At 44.2% G+C, this 19,589-nt stretch overlaps 1 protein-coding gene across 1 annotated transcript in view; it reads left to right on the forward strand.

Annotated features, from left to right (window-relative positions):
* Positions 1 to 19,589, forward strand: part of arid4b (AT-rich interaction domain 4B) — a 230,042-nt gene that overhangs the window by 42,502 nt on the left and 167,951 nt on the right. Inside the window, exons 3-5 of the mRNA XM_065008441.1 lie at positions 10,404 to 10,514; positions 17,601 to 17,666; positions 17,842 to 17,932. Of these exons, the coding sequence (XP_064864513.1) occupies positions 10,404 to 10,514; positions 17,601 to 17,666; positions 17,842 to 17,932 (268 nt within the window). The remainder of the gene's footprint in view (positions 1 to 10,403; positions 10,515 to 17,600; positions 17,667 to 17,841; positions 17,933 to 19,589) is intronic.

A 19,589-nucleotide genomic window follows, 5' to 3' on the forward strand; every position in this document is an offset into this window, starting at 1 on the left:
AGATGGCTATAATGAAGCCTGCTGACTCTGTAGACTGTAGATGGCTGTAATGAAGCCTGCTGACTCTGTAGACTGTAGACTGTATAACGGTGTAATGAAGCCTGCTGACCCTGTAGACTGTAGATGGCTGTAATGAAGCCTGCTGACTCTGTAGACTGTATAACGGTGTAATGAAGCCTGCTGACTCTGTAGACTGTATAACGGTGTAATGAAGCCTGCTGACCCTGTAGACTGTATAACGGTGTAATGAAGTCTGCTGACCCTGTAGACTGTATAACTGTGTAATGAAGCCTGCTGACTCTGTAGGCTGTATAACGGTGTAATGAAGCCTGCTGGCTCTGTAGACTGTATAACGGTGTAATGAAGCCTGCTGACTCTGTAGACTGTATAACGGTGTAATGAAGCCTGCTGACTCTCTAGACTGTATAACAGTGTAATGAAGCCTGCTGACCCTGTAGACTGTAGAACGGTGTAATGAAGCCTGCTGACTCTGTAGACTGTATAACGGTGTAATGAAGCCTGCTGACCCTGTAGACTGTATAACGGTGTAATGAAGCCTGCTGACTCTGTAGACTGTATAACGGTGTAATGAAGCCTGCTGACCCTGTAGACTGTATAACGGTGTAATGAAGCCTGCTGACTCTGTAGACTGTATAACGGTGTAATGAAGCCTCCTGACCCTGTAGACTGTAGACTGTATAACGGTGTAATGAAGCCTGCTGACCCTGTAGACTGTATAACGGTGTAATGAAGCCTGCTGACCCTGTAGACTGTATAACGGTGTAATGAAGCCTGCTGACTCTGTAGACTGTATGACGGTGTAATGAAGCCTGCTGACCCTGTAGACTGTATAACGGTGTAATGAAGCCTGCTGACTCTGTAGACTGTATGACGGTGTAATGAAGCCTGCTGACTCTGTAGACTGTATAACGGTGTAATGAAGCCTGCTGATTCTGTAGACTGTATAACGGTGTAATGAAGCCTGCTGACTCTGTAGACTGTATAACGGTGTAATGAAGCCTGCTGACTCTGTAGACTGTATAACGGTGTAATGAAGCCTGCTGACTCTGTAGACTGTATAACGATGTAATGAAGCCTGCTGACCCTGTAGACTGTATAATGGTGTAATGAAGCCTGCTGACCCTGTAGACTGTATAACGGTGTAATGAAGCCTGCTGACTCTGTAGACTGTATAACGGTGTAATGAAGCCTGCTGACTCTGTAGACTGTATAACGGTGTAATGAAGCCTGCTGACTCTGTAGACTGTAGACGGCTGTAATGAAGCCTGCTGACTCTGTAGACTGTATAACGGTGTAATGAAGCCTGCTGACCCTGTAAACTGTAGACTGTATAACGGTGTAATGAAGCCTGTTAACTCTGTAGACTGTATAACGGTGTAATGAAGCCTGCTGACTCTGTAGACTGTATAACGGTGTAATGAAGCCTGCTGACCCTGTAGACTGTAGACTGTATAACGGTGTAATGAAGCCTGCTGACTCTGTAGACTGTATAACGGTGTAATGAAGCTTGCTGACTCTGTAGACTGTATAACGATGTAATGAAGCCTGCTGACCCTGTAGACTGTATAACAGTGTAATGAAGCCTGCTGACCCTGTAGACTGTAGACTGTATAACGTTGTAATGAAGCCTGCTGACCCTGTAGACTGTAGACTGTATAACGGTGTAATGAAGCCTGCTGACCCTGTAGACTGTATAACGGTGTAATGAAGCCTGCTGACTCTGTAGACTGTATAACGGTGTAATGAAGCCTGCTGACCCTGTAGACTGTAGACTGTATAACGGTGTAATGAAGCCTGCTGACTCTGTAGACTGTATAACGGTGTAATGAAGCTTGCTGACTCTGTAGACTGTATAACGATGTAATGAAGCCTGCTGACCCTGTAGACTGTATAACAGTGTAATGAAGCCTGCTGACCCTGTAGACTGTATAACGGTGTAATGAAGCCTGCTGACTCTGTAGACTGTATAACGGTGTAATGAAGCCTGCTGACTCTGTAGACTGTATAACGGTGTAATGAAGCCTGCTGACCCTGTAGACTGTATAACGTTGTAATGAAGCCTGCTGACTCTGTAGACTGTAGACTGTATAACGGTGTAATGAAGCCTGCTGACCCTGTAGACTGTATAACGGTGTAATGAAGCCTGCTGACCCTGTAGACTGTATAACGTTGTAATGAAGCCTGCTGACCCTGTAGACTGTAGACTGTATAACGGTGTAATGAAGCCTGCTGACCCTGTAGACTGTATAACGGTGTAATGAAGCCTGCTGACCCTGTAGACTGACATATAACGTTGTCAAATGAAGCCTGCTGACCCTGTAGACTGTAGACTGTATAACGGTGTAATGAAGCCTGCTGACCCTGTAGACTGTATAACGGTGTAATGAAGCCTGCTGACTCTGTAGACTGTATAACGGTGTAATGAAGCCTGCTGACTCTGTAGACTGTATAACGGTGTAATGAAGCCTGCTAACCCTGTAGACTGTAGACTGTATAACGGTGTAATGAAGCCTGCTGACTCTGTAGACTGTATAACGGTGTAATGAAGCCTGCTGACTCTGTAGACTGCAGGTTGGAACTATATAACAAAGCTCACCACCAAACCTCCAAATGGAGTTGATTGACCGATTTCCAATGCAATGTGTAATGAAGCCTGCTGACTCTGTAGACTGTATATTTAGTTCAAGTTTAAAAGTTAAAATGTAATATTTGCATAATGAATTTTTGCCTATTTTAAAAATATTTCTGTAGACTGTAAATATGACTTTTGTAAAAATGAAGCCTGCTGACTCTGTAGACATTTAAGATGTTATAACTGTGTAATGAAAGCCTGCTGACCCTGACAGAGTAAGAAGACTGCTTTATTTAGACTGTATAAGGTTTTCAGTGTTAATGAAGCCTGCTGACTTTTGTAGACTGTATAACAGTGTAATGAAGCCATTTGACTTTGACACCCCTGCTGTAGACTGTATAACGGTGTAATGAAGCCTGCTGACTCGGTAGACTGTATAACGGTGTAATGAAGCCTGCTGACCCTGTAGACTGTATAACGGTGTAATGAAGCCTGCTGACCCTGTAGACTGTATAACGGTGTAATGAAGCCTGCTGACCCTGTAGACTGTATAACGGTGTTTTGAAGCCTGCTGACTCTGTAGACTGTAGACTGTATAACGGTGTAATGAAGCCTGCTGACCCTGTAGACTGTATAACAGTGTAATGAAGCCTGCTGACCCTGTAGACTGTAGACTGTATAACAGTGTAATGAAGCCTGCTGACCCTGTAGACTGTATAAAGGTGTAATGAAGCCTGGTGACTCTGTAGACTGTATAACGGTGTAATGAAGCCTGCTGACTCTTTAGACTGTATAACTGTGAAGCCTGCTGACTGTAGATAACGGTGTAATGAAGCCTGCTGACTCTGTAGGCTGTATAACGGTGTAATGAAGCCTGCTGACTCTGTAGACTGTATAATGGTGTAATGAAGCCTGCTGACCCTGTAGACTGTATGACGGTGTAATGAAGCCTGCTGACCCTGTAGACTGTATAACGGTGTAATGAAGCCTGCTGACTCTGTAGACTGTAGACTGTATAACGGTGTAATGAAGCCTGCTGACTCTGTAGACTGTATAACGGTGTAATGAAGCCTGCTGACTCTCTGTAGACTGTATAACGGTGTAATGAAGCCTGCTGACCCTGTAGACTATATAACGGTGTAATGAAGCCTGCTGACCCTGTAGACTGTAAACTGTATAACTATGTAATGAAGCCTGCTGACCCTGTAGACTGTAGACTGTATAACGGTGCAATGAAGCCTGCTGACTCTGTAGACTGTATAACAGTGTAATGAAGCCTGCTGACCCTGTAGACTGTATAACGGTGTAATGAAGCCTGCTGACTCTGTAGACTGTATAACGGTGTAATGAAGCCTGCTGACCCTGTAGACTGTATAACGGTGTAATGAAGCCTGCTGACCCTGTAGACTGTATAACGGTGTAATGAAGCCTGCTGACTCTGTAGAATGTAGACTGTATAACGGTGTAATGAAGCCTGCTGACCCTGTAGACTGTATAACAGTGTAATGAAGCCTGCTGACCCTGTAGACTGTAGACTGTATAACAGTGTAATGAAGCCTGCTGACCCTGTAGACTGTATAACGGTGTAATGAAGCCTGCTGACCCTGTAGACTGTATAACGGTGTAATGAAGCCTGCTGACCCTGTAGACTGTATAACAGTGTAATGAAGCCTGCTGACTCTGTAGACTGTATAACGGTGTAATGAAGCCTGCTGACTCTGTAGACTGTATAACGGTGTAATGAAGCCTGCTTACCCTGTAGACTGTATAACGGTGTAATGAAGCCTGCTGACTCTGTAGACTGTATAACTGTATAACGGTGTAATGAAGCCTGCTGACCCTGTAGACTGTATAACGGTGTAATGAAGCCTGCTGACCCTGTAGACTGTATGACGGTGTAATGAAGCCTGCTGACTCTGTAGACTGTAGACTGTATAACGGTGTAATGAAGCCTGCTGACTCTGTTGACTGTAGACTGTATAAGGGTGTAATGAAGCCTGCTGACTCTGTAGACTGTATAACGGTGTAATGAAGCCTGCTGACTCTGTAGACTGTATAACGGTGTAATGAAGCCTGCTGACCCTGTAGACTGTAGACTGTATAACGGTGTAATGAAGCCTGCTGACCCTGTAGACTGTAAAACGGTGTAATGAAGCCTGCTGACTCTGTAGACTGTATGACGGTGTAATGAAGCCTGCTGACTCTGTAGACTGTATAACGGTGTAATGAAGCCTGCTGATTCTGTAGACTGTATAACGGTGTAATGAAGCCTGCTGACCCTGTAGACTGTAGACTGTATAACGGTGTAATGAAGCCTGCTGACTCTGTAGACTGTATAACGGTGTAATGAAGCCTGCTGACTCTGTAGACTGTATAACGGTGTAATGAAGCCTGCTGACTCTGTAGACTGTATAACGGTGTAATGAAGCCTGCTGACCCTGTAGACTGTATAACGGTGTAATGAAGCCTGCTGACTCTGTAGACTGTATAACGGTGTAATGAAGCCTGCTGACTCTGTAGACTGTAGACTGTAGACGGCTGTAATGAAGCCTGCTGACTCTGTAGACTGTATAACGGTGTAATGAAGCCTGCTGACTCTGTTGACTGTAGACTGTATAACGGTGTAATGAAGCCTGCTGACTCTGTAGACTGTATAACGGTGTAATGAAGCCTGCTGACTCTGTAGACTGTATAACGGTGTAATGAAGCCTGCTGACTCTGTAGACTGTATAACGGTGTAATGAAGCCTACTGACTCTGTAGACTGTATAACGTTGTAATGAAGCCTGCTGACCCTGTAGACTGTAGACTGTATAACGGTGTAATGAAGCCTGCTGACCCTGTAGACTGTAGACTGTATAACGGTGTAATGAAGCCTGCTGACCCTGTAGACTGTATAACGGTGTAATGAAGCCTGCTGACTCTGTAGACTGTATAACGGTGTAATGAAGCCTGCTGACTCTGTAGACCTTATAACGGTGTAATGAAGCCTGCTGACCCTGTAGACTGTAGACTGTATAACGGTGTAATGAAGCCTGCTGACTCTGTAGACTGTATAACGGTGTAATGAAGCCTGCTGACTCTGTAGACTGTATAACGGTGTAATGAAGCCTGCTGACTCTGTAGACTGTATAACGGTGTAATGAAGCCTGCTGACTCTCTAGACTGTATAACGGTGTAATGAAGCCTGCTGACTCTGTAGACTGTATAACGGTGTAATGAAGCCTGCTGACCCTGTAGACTGTATAACGGTGTAATGAAGCCTGCTGACTCTGTAGACTGTATGACGGTGTAATGAAGCCTGCTGACTCTGTAGACTGTAGACTGTATAACGGTGTAATGAAGCCTGCTGACCCTGTAGACTGTAGACTGTATAACAGTGTAATGAAGCCTGCTGACCCTGTAGACTGTATAACGGTGTAATGAAGCCTGCTGACTCTGTAGACTGTATAACGGTGTAATGAAGCCTGCTGACTCTGTAGACTGTATAACGGTGTAATGAAGCCTGCTGACCCTGTAGACTGTATAACGGTGTAATGAAGCCTGCTGACTCTGTAGACTGTATAACGGTGTAATGAAGCCTGCTGACTCTGTAGACTGTATAACGGTGTAATGAAGCCTGCTGACTCTGTAGACTGTATAACGGTGTAATGAAGCCTGCTGACTCTGTAGACTGTATGCTGACTCTGTAGACTGTATGTAATGAAGCCTGCTGACTCTGTAGACTGTATAACAGTGTAATGAAGCCTGCTGACTCTGTAGACTGTATAACGGTGTAATGAAGCCTGCTGACTCTGTAGACTGTATAACGGTGTAATGAAGCCTGCTGACTCTGTAGACTGTATAACGGTGTAATGAAGCCTGCTGACTCTGTAGACTGTATAATGGTGTAATGAAGCCTGCTGACCCTGTAGACTGTATAACGGTGTAATGAAGCCTGCTGACTCTGTAGACTGTATGACGGTGTAATGAAGCCTGCTGACTCTGTAGACTGTAGACTGTATAACGGTGTAATGAAGCCTGCTGACCCTGTAGACTGTAGACTGTATAACAGTGTAATGAAGCCTGCTGACTCTGTAGACTGTATAACAGTGTAATGAAGCCTGCTGACCCTGTAGACTGTAGACTGTATAACGGTGTAATGAAGCCTGCTGACTCTGTAGACTGTATAACGGTGTAATGAAGCCTGCTGACTCTGTAGACTGTATAACGGTGTAATGAAGCCTGCTGACTCTGTAGACTGTATAACGGTGTAATGAAGCCTGCTGACTCTGTAGACTGTATAACGGTGTAATGAAGCCTGCTGACCCTGTAGACTGTATAACGGTGTAATGAAGCCTGCTGACCCTGTAGACTGTATAACGGTGTAATGAAGCCTGCTGACCCTGTAGACTGTATAACGGTGTAATGAATCCTGCTGACTCTGTAGACTGTAGACTGTATAACGGTGTAATGAAGCCTGCTGACCCTGTAGACTGTAGACTGTATAACAGTGTAATGAAGCCTGCTGACCCTGTAGACTGTAGACTGTATAACAGTGTAATGAAGCCTGCTGACCCTGTAGGCCTTATAACGGTGTAATGAAGCCTGCTGACCCTGTAGACTGTATAACGGTGTAATGAAGCCTGCTGACTCTGGAGACTGTAGATAGCTGTAATGAAGCCTGCTGACTCTGTAGACTGTATAACAGTGTAATGAAACCTGCTGACTCTGTAGACTGTATAACAGTGTAATGAAGCCTGCTGACTCTGTAGACTGTATAACGGTGTAATGAAGCCTGCTGACCCTGTAGACTGTATAACGGTGTAATGAAGCCTGCTGACCCTGTAGACTGTATAACGGTGTAATGAAGCCTGCTGACTCTGTAGACTGTATAACGGTGTAATGAAGTCTGCTGACTCTGTAGACTGTAGACTGTATAACGGTGTAATGAAGCCTGTTGACCCTGTAGACTGTAGACTGTATAACGGTGTAATGAAGCCTGCTGACCCTGTAGACTGTAGACTGTATAACGGTGTAATGAAGCCTGCTGACTCTGTAGACTGTATAACAGTGTAATGAAGCCTGCTGACCCTGTAGACTGTATAACGGTGTAATGAAGCCTGCTGACTCTGTAGACTGTATAACGGTGTAATGAAGCCTGCTGACCCTGTAGACTGTATAACGGTGTAATGAAGCCTGCTGACCCTGTAGACTGTATAACGGTGTAATGAAGCCTGCTGACTCTGTAGACTGTAGACTGTATAACGGTGTAATGAAGCCTGCTGACCCTGTAGACTGTATAACAGTGTAATGAAGCCTGCTGACCCTGTAGACTGTATAACGGTGTAATGAAGCCTGCTGACTCTGGAGACTGTAGATAGCTGTAATGAAGCCTGCTGACTCTGTAGACTGTATAACAGTGTAATGAAACCTGCTGACTCTGTAGACTGTATAACAGTGTAATGAAGCCTGCTGACTCTGTAGACTGTATAACAGTGTAATGAAGCCTGCTGACCCTGTAGACTGTATAACGGTGTAATGAAGCCTGCTGACTCTGTAGACTGTAGACTGTATAACTGTGTAATGAAGCCTGCTGACCCTGTAGACTGTAGACTGTATAACGGTGTAATGAAGCCTGCTGACCCTGTAGACTGTAGACTGTATGACGGTGTAATGAAGCCTGCTGACTCTGTTGACTGTAGACTGTATAACGGTGTAATGAAGCCTGCTGACTCTGTAGACTGTATAACGGTGTTTTGAAGTTTGCTTACCCTGTAGACTGTATGACGGTGTAATGAAGCCTGCTGACCCTGTTGACTGTATAACTGTGTAATGAAGCCTGCTGACTCTGTAGGCTGTATAACGGTGTAATGAAGCCTGCTGGCTCTGTAGACTGTATAACATTGTAATGAAGCCTGCTGACCCTGTAGACTGTAGACTGTATAACGGTGTAATGAAGCCTGCTGACCCTGTAGACTGTATAACGGTGTAATGAAGCCTGCTGACCCTGTAGACTGTATAACAGTGTAATGAAGCCTGCTGACTCTGTAGACTGTATGACGGTGTAATGAAGCCTGCTGACTCTGTAGACTGTATAACGGTGTAATGAAGCCTGCTGACCCTGTAGACTGTATAACGGTGTAATGAAGCCTGCTGACTCTGTAGACTGTAGACTTTATAACGATGTAATGAAGCCTGCTGACCCTGTAGACTGTATTACAGTGTAATGAAGCCTGCTGACTCTGGAGACTGTAGACTGTATAACGGTGTAATGAAGCCTGCTGAGTCTGTAGACTGTAGACTTTATAACGATGTAATGAAGCCTGCTGACCCTGTAGACTGTATAACGGTGTAATGAAGCCTGCTGACTCTGTAGACTGTAGACTGTATGACGGTGTAATGAAGCCTGCTGACCCTGTAGACTGTAGACTGTATGACGGTGTAATGAAGCCTGCTGACCCTGTAGACTGTAGACTGTATAACGGTGTAATGAAGCCTGCTGACTCTGTAGACTGTATAACGGTGTAATGAAGCCTGCTGACCCTGTAGACTGTATTACAGTGGAATGAAGCCTGCTGACTCTGGAGACTGTAGACTGTATAACGGTGTAATGAAGCCTGCTGACCCTGTAGACTGTATAACGGTGTAATGAAGCCTGCTGACTCTAAAGACTGTATGACGGTGTAATGAAGCCTGCTGACTCTGTAGACTGTAGACTGTATAACGGTGTAATGAAGCCTGCTGACTCTGTAGACTGTATAACGGTGTAATGAAGCCTGCTGACCCTGTAGACTGTATTACAGTGGAATGAAGCCTGCTGACTCTGGAGACTGTAGACTGTATAACGGTGTAATGAAGCCTGCTGACCCTGTAGACTGTATAACGGTGTAATGAAGCCTGCTGACTCTGTAGACTGTATGACGGTGTAATGAAGCCTGCTGACCCTGTAGACTGTATAACGTTGTCATGGATGAAGAGAAGGAGCACGTAGGGATACATGGCTGTGTCTGGGGATTCCTACGGTGGCTGTTTTCACTTTCTTTTGACCTTCTCCGAGTCCTCGCTCGTTGCCCCTAGTCCTCGCTCGTTGCCCCTAGTCCTCGCTCGTTGCCCCTAGTCCTCGCTCGTTGACCCGAGTCCTCGCTCGTTGCCCCTAGTCCTCGCTCGTCGCCCCGAGTCCTCGCCCGTCGCCCCAAGTCCTCGCTCGTTGCCCCTAGTCCTCGCTCGTTGCCCCTAGTCCTCGCTCGTCGCCCGAGTCCTCGCTCGTTACCCCGAGTCCTCGCTCCTTGACCCTAGTCCTCGCTCGTCGCCCGAGTCCTCGCTCGTTGCCCCAAGTCCTCGCTCGTTGCCCCAGGTCCTCGCTCGTTGCCCCGAGTCTTCGCTCGTTGCCCAGAGTCTTCGCTCATTGCCCCGAGTCCTCGCTCGTTGCCCCGAGTCCTCGCTCGTTGCCCCGAGTCCTCGCTCGTTGCCCCGAGTCCTCGATCGTTGCCCCGAGTCCTCGCTCGTTGACCCGACTCCCTACTATTATCCCTGATTTGTGTTAAACTTTTGTTTATCATTGACATGTCCGTCATTTATCAGATACTATTATCCAGAGTCACATCTCAGTTATAGTATGAACATCAATAAAGTAGCCATCAGCTGTTAGTAATAAAAGACAAATGAGAATGTAAGTTTCTTGGTGTTAAGATAGTCGTCATATATCTCTGGTATTATTCACTCACTGCTCTGAACTCATTTGAATCTCTTGTTCGTCTTCACTAATCTGTGTGGCATTATTGACTCCCTTCCACTCCGTATCCCATCCCTCCCCCTCTCTCTCTCTTCAGACTCCGGAGGAGCCGCCCTACCTGACAGTGGGCACTGATGTCAGCGCCAAGTACAGAGGTGCTTTCTGTGAGGCCAAAATTAAGACTGCCAAGAGACTGGTCAAGGCCAAGGTAATACACTGTTTAACACTGTTAATGGCCTAGTGGTAGTGCTGTTGGTAATACAATATAATGATCCATTAAACTGTTGATGAAGTTGTAGCTGTTTAACCAGGGAACTGGTTAATGGTAGGTAATTGGTTAGTAACTTGGTCTAGTTTAGACCAGGATGAAACAAACTGTGTGTGTGACTGCTAAAAGGTTTGGTCAATGAGAGATTAGCCTTGTCAGAGGTTCTCATCCCTTCTTACGGTGCCGTCACCTCCATCTACTGTCGTCTCTCTCCCTTACGGTGCCGTCACCTCCATCTACTGTCGTCTCTCTCCCTTACGGTGCCGTCACCTCCATCTACTGTCGTCTCTCTCTCCCTTACGGTGCCGTCACCTCCATCTACTGTCTCTCTCTCCCTTACGGTGCCGTCACCTCCATCTACTGTCGTCTCTCTCCCTTACGGTGCCGTCACCTCCATCTACTGTCGTCTCTCTCCCTTACGGTGCCGTCACCTCCATCTACTGTCGTCTCTCTCTCCCTTACGGTGCCGTCACCTCCATCTACTGCCGTCTCTCTCCCTTACGGTGCCGTCACCTCCATCTACTGTCGTCTCTCTCTCCCTTACGGTGCCGTCACCTCCATCTACTGTCGTCTCTCTCCCTTACGGTGCCGTCACCTCCATCTACTGTCGTCTCTCTCTCCCTTACGGTGCCGTCACCTCCATCTACTGTCGTCTCTCTCTCCCTTACGGTGCCGTCACCTCCATCTACTGTCGTCTCTCTCCCTTACGGTGCCGTCACCTCCATCTACTGTCGTCTCTCTCCCTTACGGTGCCGTCACCTCCATCTACTGTCGTCTCTCTCCCTTACGGTGCCGTCACCTCCATCTACTGTCGTCTCTCTCTCCCTTACGGTGCCATCACCTCAGAAATGTCAATTTATTTGGCGCGTTTGATTCAGAAATACACCAGTTTCAACTCGCCCAACATGCCTACAAAGTATCTAATAAGTTACCTATAAACTTGGTCCAAACATTTCAAACAATGTTCCTAATTCAACCTCAGGTCAGTATCAGTTATGTTATATTCACAGACATTATTTTAACAGTTTTAGAAACTTTAGTGTTTTCTATCCAAATCGTCCAATGATATGCATATCCTAGCTTCTGGGCCTGAGTAACAGGCAATTTACTTTGGGCACACATTACATTTACATCCGGAGGTGAAAATACTGCCCCCTATCCAAAAGAGATTAAACCCTTTACAATGAAGATCTGTAAAGTTATTTGGATTTTTGCAAATTATCTTTGAAAGACAGGGTCCTGAAAAAGGGACGTTTCTTTTTTCGCTGAGTTTATATACCAGTTTAATTTAAGGACCAAAACATTGGCCGCTGATAAACAGAAATAGAAAACTAGTTGGGAAGAATTTCCGATGTACAGATTCCACTTGGTTTATGAATTGATTTGCAAAACGACGCCGGTTTCAAAACAAATAATTTTTCAATTGAACTTATTATACACAATTCTTGCGACCAATACAATGTTTTATGTATGAGGGATAAACCCAGCTCTGCAGATTCTGCTGCGAGGAGACAGAGTCATTTGGTCATTTGTTTTGGTACTGTCCATATGTATCTTGTTGTTGGTCACAAGTCCAGGAATGGCTGAAGAATTGCAACATTTACCTAGAACTAACGCTGCAGATAGAAATACTGGGCGATTTGAAACGTCATAGTCAATCAATCAATAATGTAAGAATTATTTTAGCATAAATGTTTATCTTTAATTTACAATCTGTAGAAACTGAGAATTGAAAGGTTCAGAGCTTTTGTGAAGCATCACAGCACAGTTGAAAATATATGGCAAATAGAAATCCAAAATGGATGGTGTAGAGAGATAGATGGGAGGGGTTGAATGGAGCTTAATGGTGGGACTGGATGGTCTTCAGAGATAGATGGGGAGGGGTTGAGGGGAGCTTAATGGTGGGACTGGATGGTCTTCAGAGATAGATGGGGAGGGGTTGAGGGGAGCTTAATGGTGGGACTGGACTGTCTTCAGAGATAGATGGGAGGGGTTGAGGGGAGCTTAATGGTGGGACTGGATGGTCTTCAGAGATAGATGGGAGGGGTTGAGGGGAGCTTAATGGTGGGACTGGATGGTCTTCAGAGATAGATGGGAGGGGTTGATGGTGGGACTGGACTGTCTTCAGAGATAGATGGGAGGGGTTGAATGGTGGGACTGGATGGTCTTCAGAGATAGATGGGAGGGGTTGAATGGATGGCAGAGATAGATGGGAGGGGTTGAATGGGATGGGACTGGATGGTCTTCAGAGATAGATGGGAGGGGTTGAATGGAGCTGAAGGATGGGACTGGATGGTCTTCAGAGATAGATGGGAGGGGTTGAATGGAGCTGAAGGATGGGACTGGATGGTCTTCAGAGATAGATGGGAGGGGTTGAATGGAGCTTAATGGTGGGACTGGACTGTCTTCAGAGATAGATGGGAGGGGTTGAGGGGAGCTTCATGGTGGGACTGGATGGTCTTCAGAGATAGATGGGAGGGGTTGAATGGAGCTTAATGGTGGGACTAATAACAACAAGACAACTCGTGTAAAATATACCGTGTCCGTAAAATATATATAGATTCAGAACTTTTGTCAAACAGGGTGGACATCAGAAATAGATGGGAGAGGTTGAGGGTAGAGGAATGCCAGGATTTAAAACGAATAAAATATAACCATTGTAAAATATACTGTGTCCGTAAAACGTATATAGTGTATATATATTAGTAAAACGTATATAGTGTATATATATTAGTAAAACGTATATAGTGTGTATATATTAGTAAAACGTATATATTGTGTATATATTAGTAAAACGTATATATTGTGTATATATTAGTAAAACGTATATATTGTGTATAAGCTGGAAGTAGAAGCCTACGTGTTATTGTCCATTAGTTTTCTCCAGTTAGTGGAAAATAATAAAGGAAAATATATTTAAAAAATATCTATACACAGTACCAGTCAAAACTTTGGACACACCTACTCATTCCAGGGTTTTTCTTAATTTTGTACTATTTTCAACAATGTAGAATTTCTTTCCTTCTTAATGCATTTGAGCCAGTCGGTTGTGTTGTGACAAGGTAGGGGTGGTATACAGAAGATAGCCCTATTTGGTAAAAGAGTCCATATTATGGCAAGAACAGCTCAAATAAGCAAAGGGAAACGACAGTCCGTCATTACCTAAAGACATGAAGGTCAATCAATCCGGAAAGTTTCAAGGACTTTGAAAGTTTGCAAAAACCATTGAGCACTATAATGAATCTGACTCTCATGAGGACCACCACAAGAAAAGAAGACCCAGAGTTACCTCTGCTGCAGAGGATAAGTTCAAGTAATATCTCAACATCAACTGTTCATTGGAGACTTTGTGAATCAGGCCTTCCTGGTCGAATTGCTGCAAAGAAACCACTACTAATGGACACCAATAAGAATAAGAGACTTGCCTGGGCCAAGAAACATGAGCAATGGGCATTAGACCGGTGGAAATCTGTCTTTTGGTCTAATGAGTCCGAATTTGAGACTTTTGGTTCCAACCGCTGTGTCTTTGTGTGACCCAGAGTAGGTGAACGGATGACCTCCGCATGTGTATTTCCCACCGTGAAGCATGGAGGAGGAGGTGTGATGGTGTGGGGGTGCTTTGTTGGTAACACTGTCAGTGATTTATTTAGAATTCAAGGCACACTTAACCAGCATGGCTACCACAGCATTCTGCAGCAACACGCCATCCCATCTGGTTTGCGCTTAGAGTGACTATCATTTGGTTTTCAACAGGACAATGACCCAACACACATCCAGGCTGTGTAAGGGCTATTTGACCAAGATGGAGAGTGATGGAGTGCTGCATCAGATGACCTGGCCTCCACAATCACCTGACCTCAACCCAATTGAGATGGTTTGGGATGAGTTGGACCTTTAGAGTGAAGGAAAAGCAGCCAACAAGTGCTCAGCATATGTGGGAACCCCTTCAAGACGGTTGGAAAAGCATTGCAGGTGAAGCTGGTCGAGCAAATGCCAAGAGTGTGCACAGCTGTCATCAATGCAAAGGGTGGCTACTTTAAAGAATCTCAAATATAAAATATATTTTGATTTGTTGAACACTTTTTTTTTTTGTTGGTTACTACATGATTCCATATGTGTTATTTCATAGGTTTGATGTCTTCCTTATTATTCTACAATGTAGAAAATAGTAAAAATAAAGAAAAAACCCTTGAATGAGTAGGTGTGTCGTAACTTTCGACTGGTACTGAATATCTCGCTAGCGAGTATCCTTTTTAGTCAGTTGTTATCAAGACAGTGGTTATGATCGTCAGTTGTTATCAAGACAGTGGTTATGATCGTCAGTTGTTATCAAGACAGTGGTTATGATCGGCAGTTGTTATCAAGACAGTGGTTATGATCGTTAGTTGTTATCAAGACAGTGGTTATGATCGGCAGTTGTTATCAAGACAGTGGTTATGATCGTTAGTTGTTATCAAGACAGTGGTTATGATCGTCAGTTGTTATCAAGACAGTGGTTATGATCGTCAGTTGTTATCAAGACAGTGGTTATGATCGTCAGTTGTTACCAAGACAGTGGTTATGATCGGCAGTTGTTATCAAGACAGTGGTTATGATCGTCAGTTGTTATCAAGGCAGTGGTTATGATCGTCAGTTGTTATCAAGACAGTGGTTATGATCGTCAGTTGTTATCAAGACAGTGGTTATGATCGTCAGTTGTTATCAAGACAGTGGTTATGATCGGCAGTTGTTATCAAGACAGTGGTTATGATCGTCAGTTGTTATCAAGACAGTGGTTATGATCGGCAGTTGTTATCAAGACAGTGGTTATGATCGGCAGTTGTTATCAAGACAGTGGTTATGATCGGCAGTTGTTATCAAGACAGTGGTTATGATCGGCAGTTGTTACCAAGACAGTGGTTATGATCGTCAGTTGTTATCAAGACAGTGGTTATGATCGTCAGTTGTTATCAAGACAGTGGTTATGATCGTCAGTTGTTATCAAGACAGTGGTTATGATCGTCAGTTGTTACCAAGACAGTGGTTATGATCGGCAGTTGTTATCAAGACAGTGGTTATGATCGTCAGTTGTTATCAAGGCAGTGGTTATGATCGTCAGTTGTTATCAAGACAGTGGTTATGATCGTCAGTTGTTATCAAGACAGTGGTTATGATCGTCAGTTGTTATCAAGACAGTGGTTATGATCGGCAGTTGTTATCAAGACAGTGGTTATGATCGTCAGTTGTTATCAAGACAGTGGTTATGATCGGCAGTTGTTATCAAGACAGTGGTTATGATCGGCAGTTGTTATCAAGACAGTGGTTATGATCGGCAGTTGTTATCAAGACAGTGGTTATGATCGGCAGTTGTTACCAAGACAGTGGTTATGATCGTCAGTTGTTATCAAGACAGTGGTTATGATCGGCAGTTGTTATCAAGACAGTGGTTATGATCGGCAGTTGTTATCAAGACAGTGGTTATGATCGGCAGTTGTTATCAAGACAGTGGTTATGATCGGCAGTTGTTATCAAGACAGTGGTTATGATCGTCAGTGGTTATCAAGACAGTGGTTATGATCGGCAGTTGTTATCAAGACAGTGGTTATGATCGGCAGTTGTTATCAAGACAGTGGTTATGCTCGTCAGTTGTTATCAAGACAGTGGTTATGATCGGCAGTTGTTATCAAGACAGTGGTTATGATCGTCAGTTGTTATCAAGACAGTGGTTATGATCGGCAGTTGTTATCAAGACAGTGGTTATGATCGTCAGTTGTTATCAAGACAGTGGTTATGATCGTCAGTTGTTATCAAGACAGTGGTTATGATCGGCATTTGTTATCAAGACAGCGGTTATGATCGTCAGTTGTTATCAAGACAGCGGTTATGATCGGCAGTTGTTATCAAGACAGTGGTTATGATCGTCAGTTGTTATCAAGACAGTGGTTATGATCGTCAGTTGTTATCAAGACAGTGGTTATGATCGGCAGTTGTTATCAAGACAGTGGTTATGATCGGCAGTTGTTATCAAGACAGTGGTTATGATCGGCAGTTGTTATCAAGACAGTGGTTATGATCGTCAGTTGTTATCAAGACAGTGGTTATCAAGACAGTGGTTATGATCGGCAGTTGTTATCAAGACAGCGGTTATGATCGGCAGTTGTTACCAAGACAGTGGTTATGATCGGCAGTTGTTATCAAGACAGTGGTTATGATCGGCAGTTGTTATCAAGACAGTTGTTATCAAGACAGCGGTTATGATCGGCAGTTGTTCAAGACGGTTATGTGGTTATCAAGACAGACAGTGGTTATGATCGGCAGTTGTTATCAAGACAGTGGTTATGATCGGCAGTTGTTATCAAGACAGCGGTTATGATCGGCAGTTGTTATCAAGACAGCGGTTATGATCGGCAGTTGTTACCAAGACAGCGGTTATGATCGTCAGTTGTTACCAAGACAGCGGTTATGATCGTCAGTTGTTACCAAGACAGCGGTTATGATCGTCAGTTGTTATCAAGACAGCGGTTATGATCGGCAGTTGTTACCAAGACAGCGGTTATGATCGGCAGTTGTTACCAAGACAGCGGTTATGATCGGCAGTTGTTACCAAGACAGCGGTTATGATCGGCAGTTGTTACCAAGACAGCGGTTATGATCGGCAGTTGTTACCAAGACAGCGGTTATGATCGGCACTGTTTACTGGCAACAATTTTTGGATTCCGTTTTTCCGTTAACCAACATCTGTTATAACAAAAGGCATAACACGTCATTCGGGAAAATTCCTACATTTTCCGGCGCTCTGGCACTCTCTTACTAAAGTGCTCTGAGGTAGAGTGCCTATCGATTCTCACAGTGTGAAAGCAGCTCGGGCCGTCTCTCTCGTCTCATCTCACCCGTCCCAGTCCTGGAGAGACAATGACCTCGTGACTATCTGTCAAGTTTTGAGTTGGTTTGATGAGGTAGGAGCAGGAGGTCAGATGAGGGCGTGAATTGTTTGTTTACTGACATTACTAACTCTCTAACCTTCCTCTCCCCCCTCTTCCTCTTCAGGTGACCTTTAAGCCAGACCTGACCACAGCAGAGGTCCATGATGACAGCATCCAAGGCCCTCTGAAGGTACGAGACCGGCCAGGCCAGCCTCAGGCCAGCCTCAGGCCACTACTGTTGTCTTATACTCTTCATTACAATTGTATCTTTTCAAGTCTACATGAAGTGATCAGGACTTAGTCACCATAGCCAGATAAATGTCAGCCAGTATTGAATGTTAACAGCAGTATGTCTGGTCTGTCAGGTTGGTGCTGTAGTAGAGGTGAAGAACCCTGATGGAGTGTACCAGGAAGCTTCCATCAACAAGCTGACTGACTGCAGTATATACACTGTTGGTGAGTAACACGCTTTATACACTGTTGGTGAGTAACACGCTTTATACACTGTTGGTGAGTAACACGCTTTATACACTGTTGGTGAGTAACACGCTTTATACACTGTTGGTGAGTAACACGCTATATACACTGTTGGTGAGTAACACGCTTTATACACTGTTGGTGAGTAACACGCTTTATACACTGTTGGTGAGTAACACGCTATATACACTGTTGGTGAGTAACACGCTTTATACACTGTTGGTGAGTAACACGCTTTATACACTGTTGGTGAGTAACGCGCTTTATACACTGTTGGTGAGTAACACGCTTTATACACTGTTGGTGAGTAACACGCTATATACACTGTTGGTGAGTAACACGCTTTATACACTGTTGGTGAGTAACACGCTTTATACACTGTTGGTGAGTAACACGCTATATACACTGTTGGTGAGTAACACGCTTTATACACTGTTGGTGAGTAACACGCTTTATACACTGTTGGTGAGTAACGCGCTTTATACACTGTTGGTGAGTAACACGCTTTATACACTGTTGGTGAGTCAATTATTTTTCTCTATCTTTTTATTGGTACTTGTCACTGTATATACTGTTGGTGAGTCCCTGGCGGGGACTATCACTATATATACTGTTGGTGAGCACTGTTTGGTTCTGTCTGTCACTATATATACTGTTGGTGAGCACTGTTTGGTTCTATCACTATATATACTGTTGGTGAGCACTGTTTGGTTCTATCACTATATATACTGTTGGTGAGCACTGGTTGGTTCTGTCACTATATATACTGTTGGTGAGCACTGTTTGGTTCTATCACTATATATACTGTTGGTGAGCACTGTTTGGTTCTATCACTATATATACTGTTGGTGAGCACTGTTTGGTTCTATCACTATATATACTGTTGGTGAGCACTGTTTGGTTCTATCACTATATATACTGTTGGTGAGCACTGTTTGGTTCTGTCACTATATATATATATACTGTTGGTGAGCACTGTGGTTCTGTCTGTCACTATATATACTGTTGGTGAGCACTGTTTGGTTCTATCACTATATATACTGTTGGTGAGCACTGTTTGGTTCTATCACTATATATACTGTTGGTGAGCACTGGTTGGTTCTGTCACTATATATACTGTTGGTGAGCACTGTTTGGTTCCGTCTATCACTATATATACTGTTGGTGAGCACTGTTTGGTTCTGTCTGTCACTCTACATACTGTTGGTGAGCACTGTTTGGTTCTGTCACTATATATACTGTTGGTGAGCACTGTTTGTTTCTATCACTCTACATACTGTTGGTGAGCACTGTTTGGTTCTATCACTATATATACTGTTGGTGAGCACTGTTTGGTTCTGTCTGTCACTATATATACTGTTGGTGAGCACTGTTTGGTTCTGTCTGTCACTATATATACTGTTGGTGAGCACTGTTTGGTTCTGTCACTATATATACTGTTGGTGAGCACTGTTTGTTTCTATCACTCTACATACTGTTGGTGAGCACTGTTTGGTTCTGTCACTATATATATATATACACTGTTGGTGAGCACTGTGGTTCTGTCTGTCACTATATATACTGTTGGTGAGCACTGCTTGGTTCTATCACTATATATACTGTTGGTGAGCACTGTTTGGTTCTATCACTATATATA

Source organism: Oncorhynchus nerka, linkage group LG23 (assembly GCF_034236695.1).
Source record: "Oncorhynchus nerka isolate Pitt River linkage group LG23, Oner_Uvic_2.0, whole genome shotgun sequence".
Taxonomy (NCBI): Eukaryota; Metazoa; Chordata; class Actinopteri; order Salmoniformes; family Salmonidae; genus Oncorhynchus; species Oncorhynchus nerka.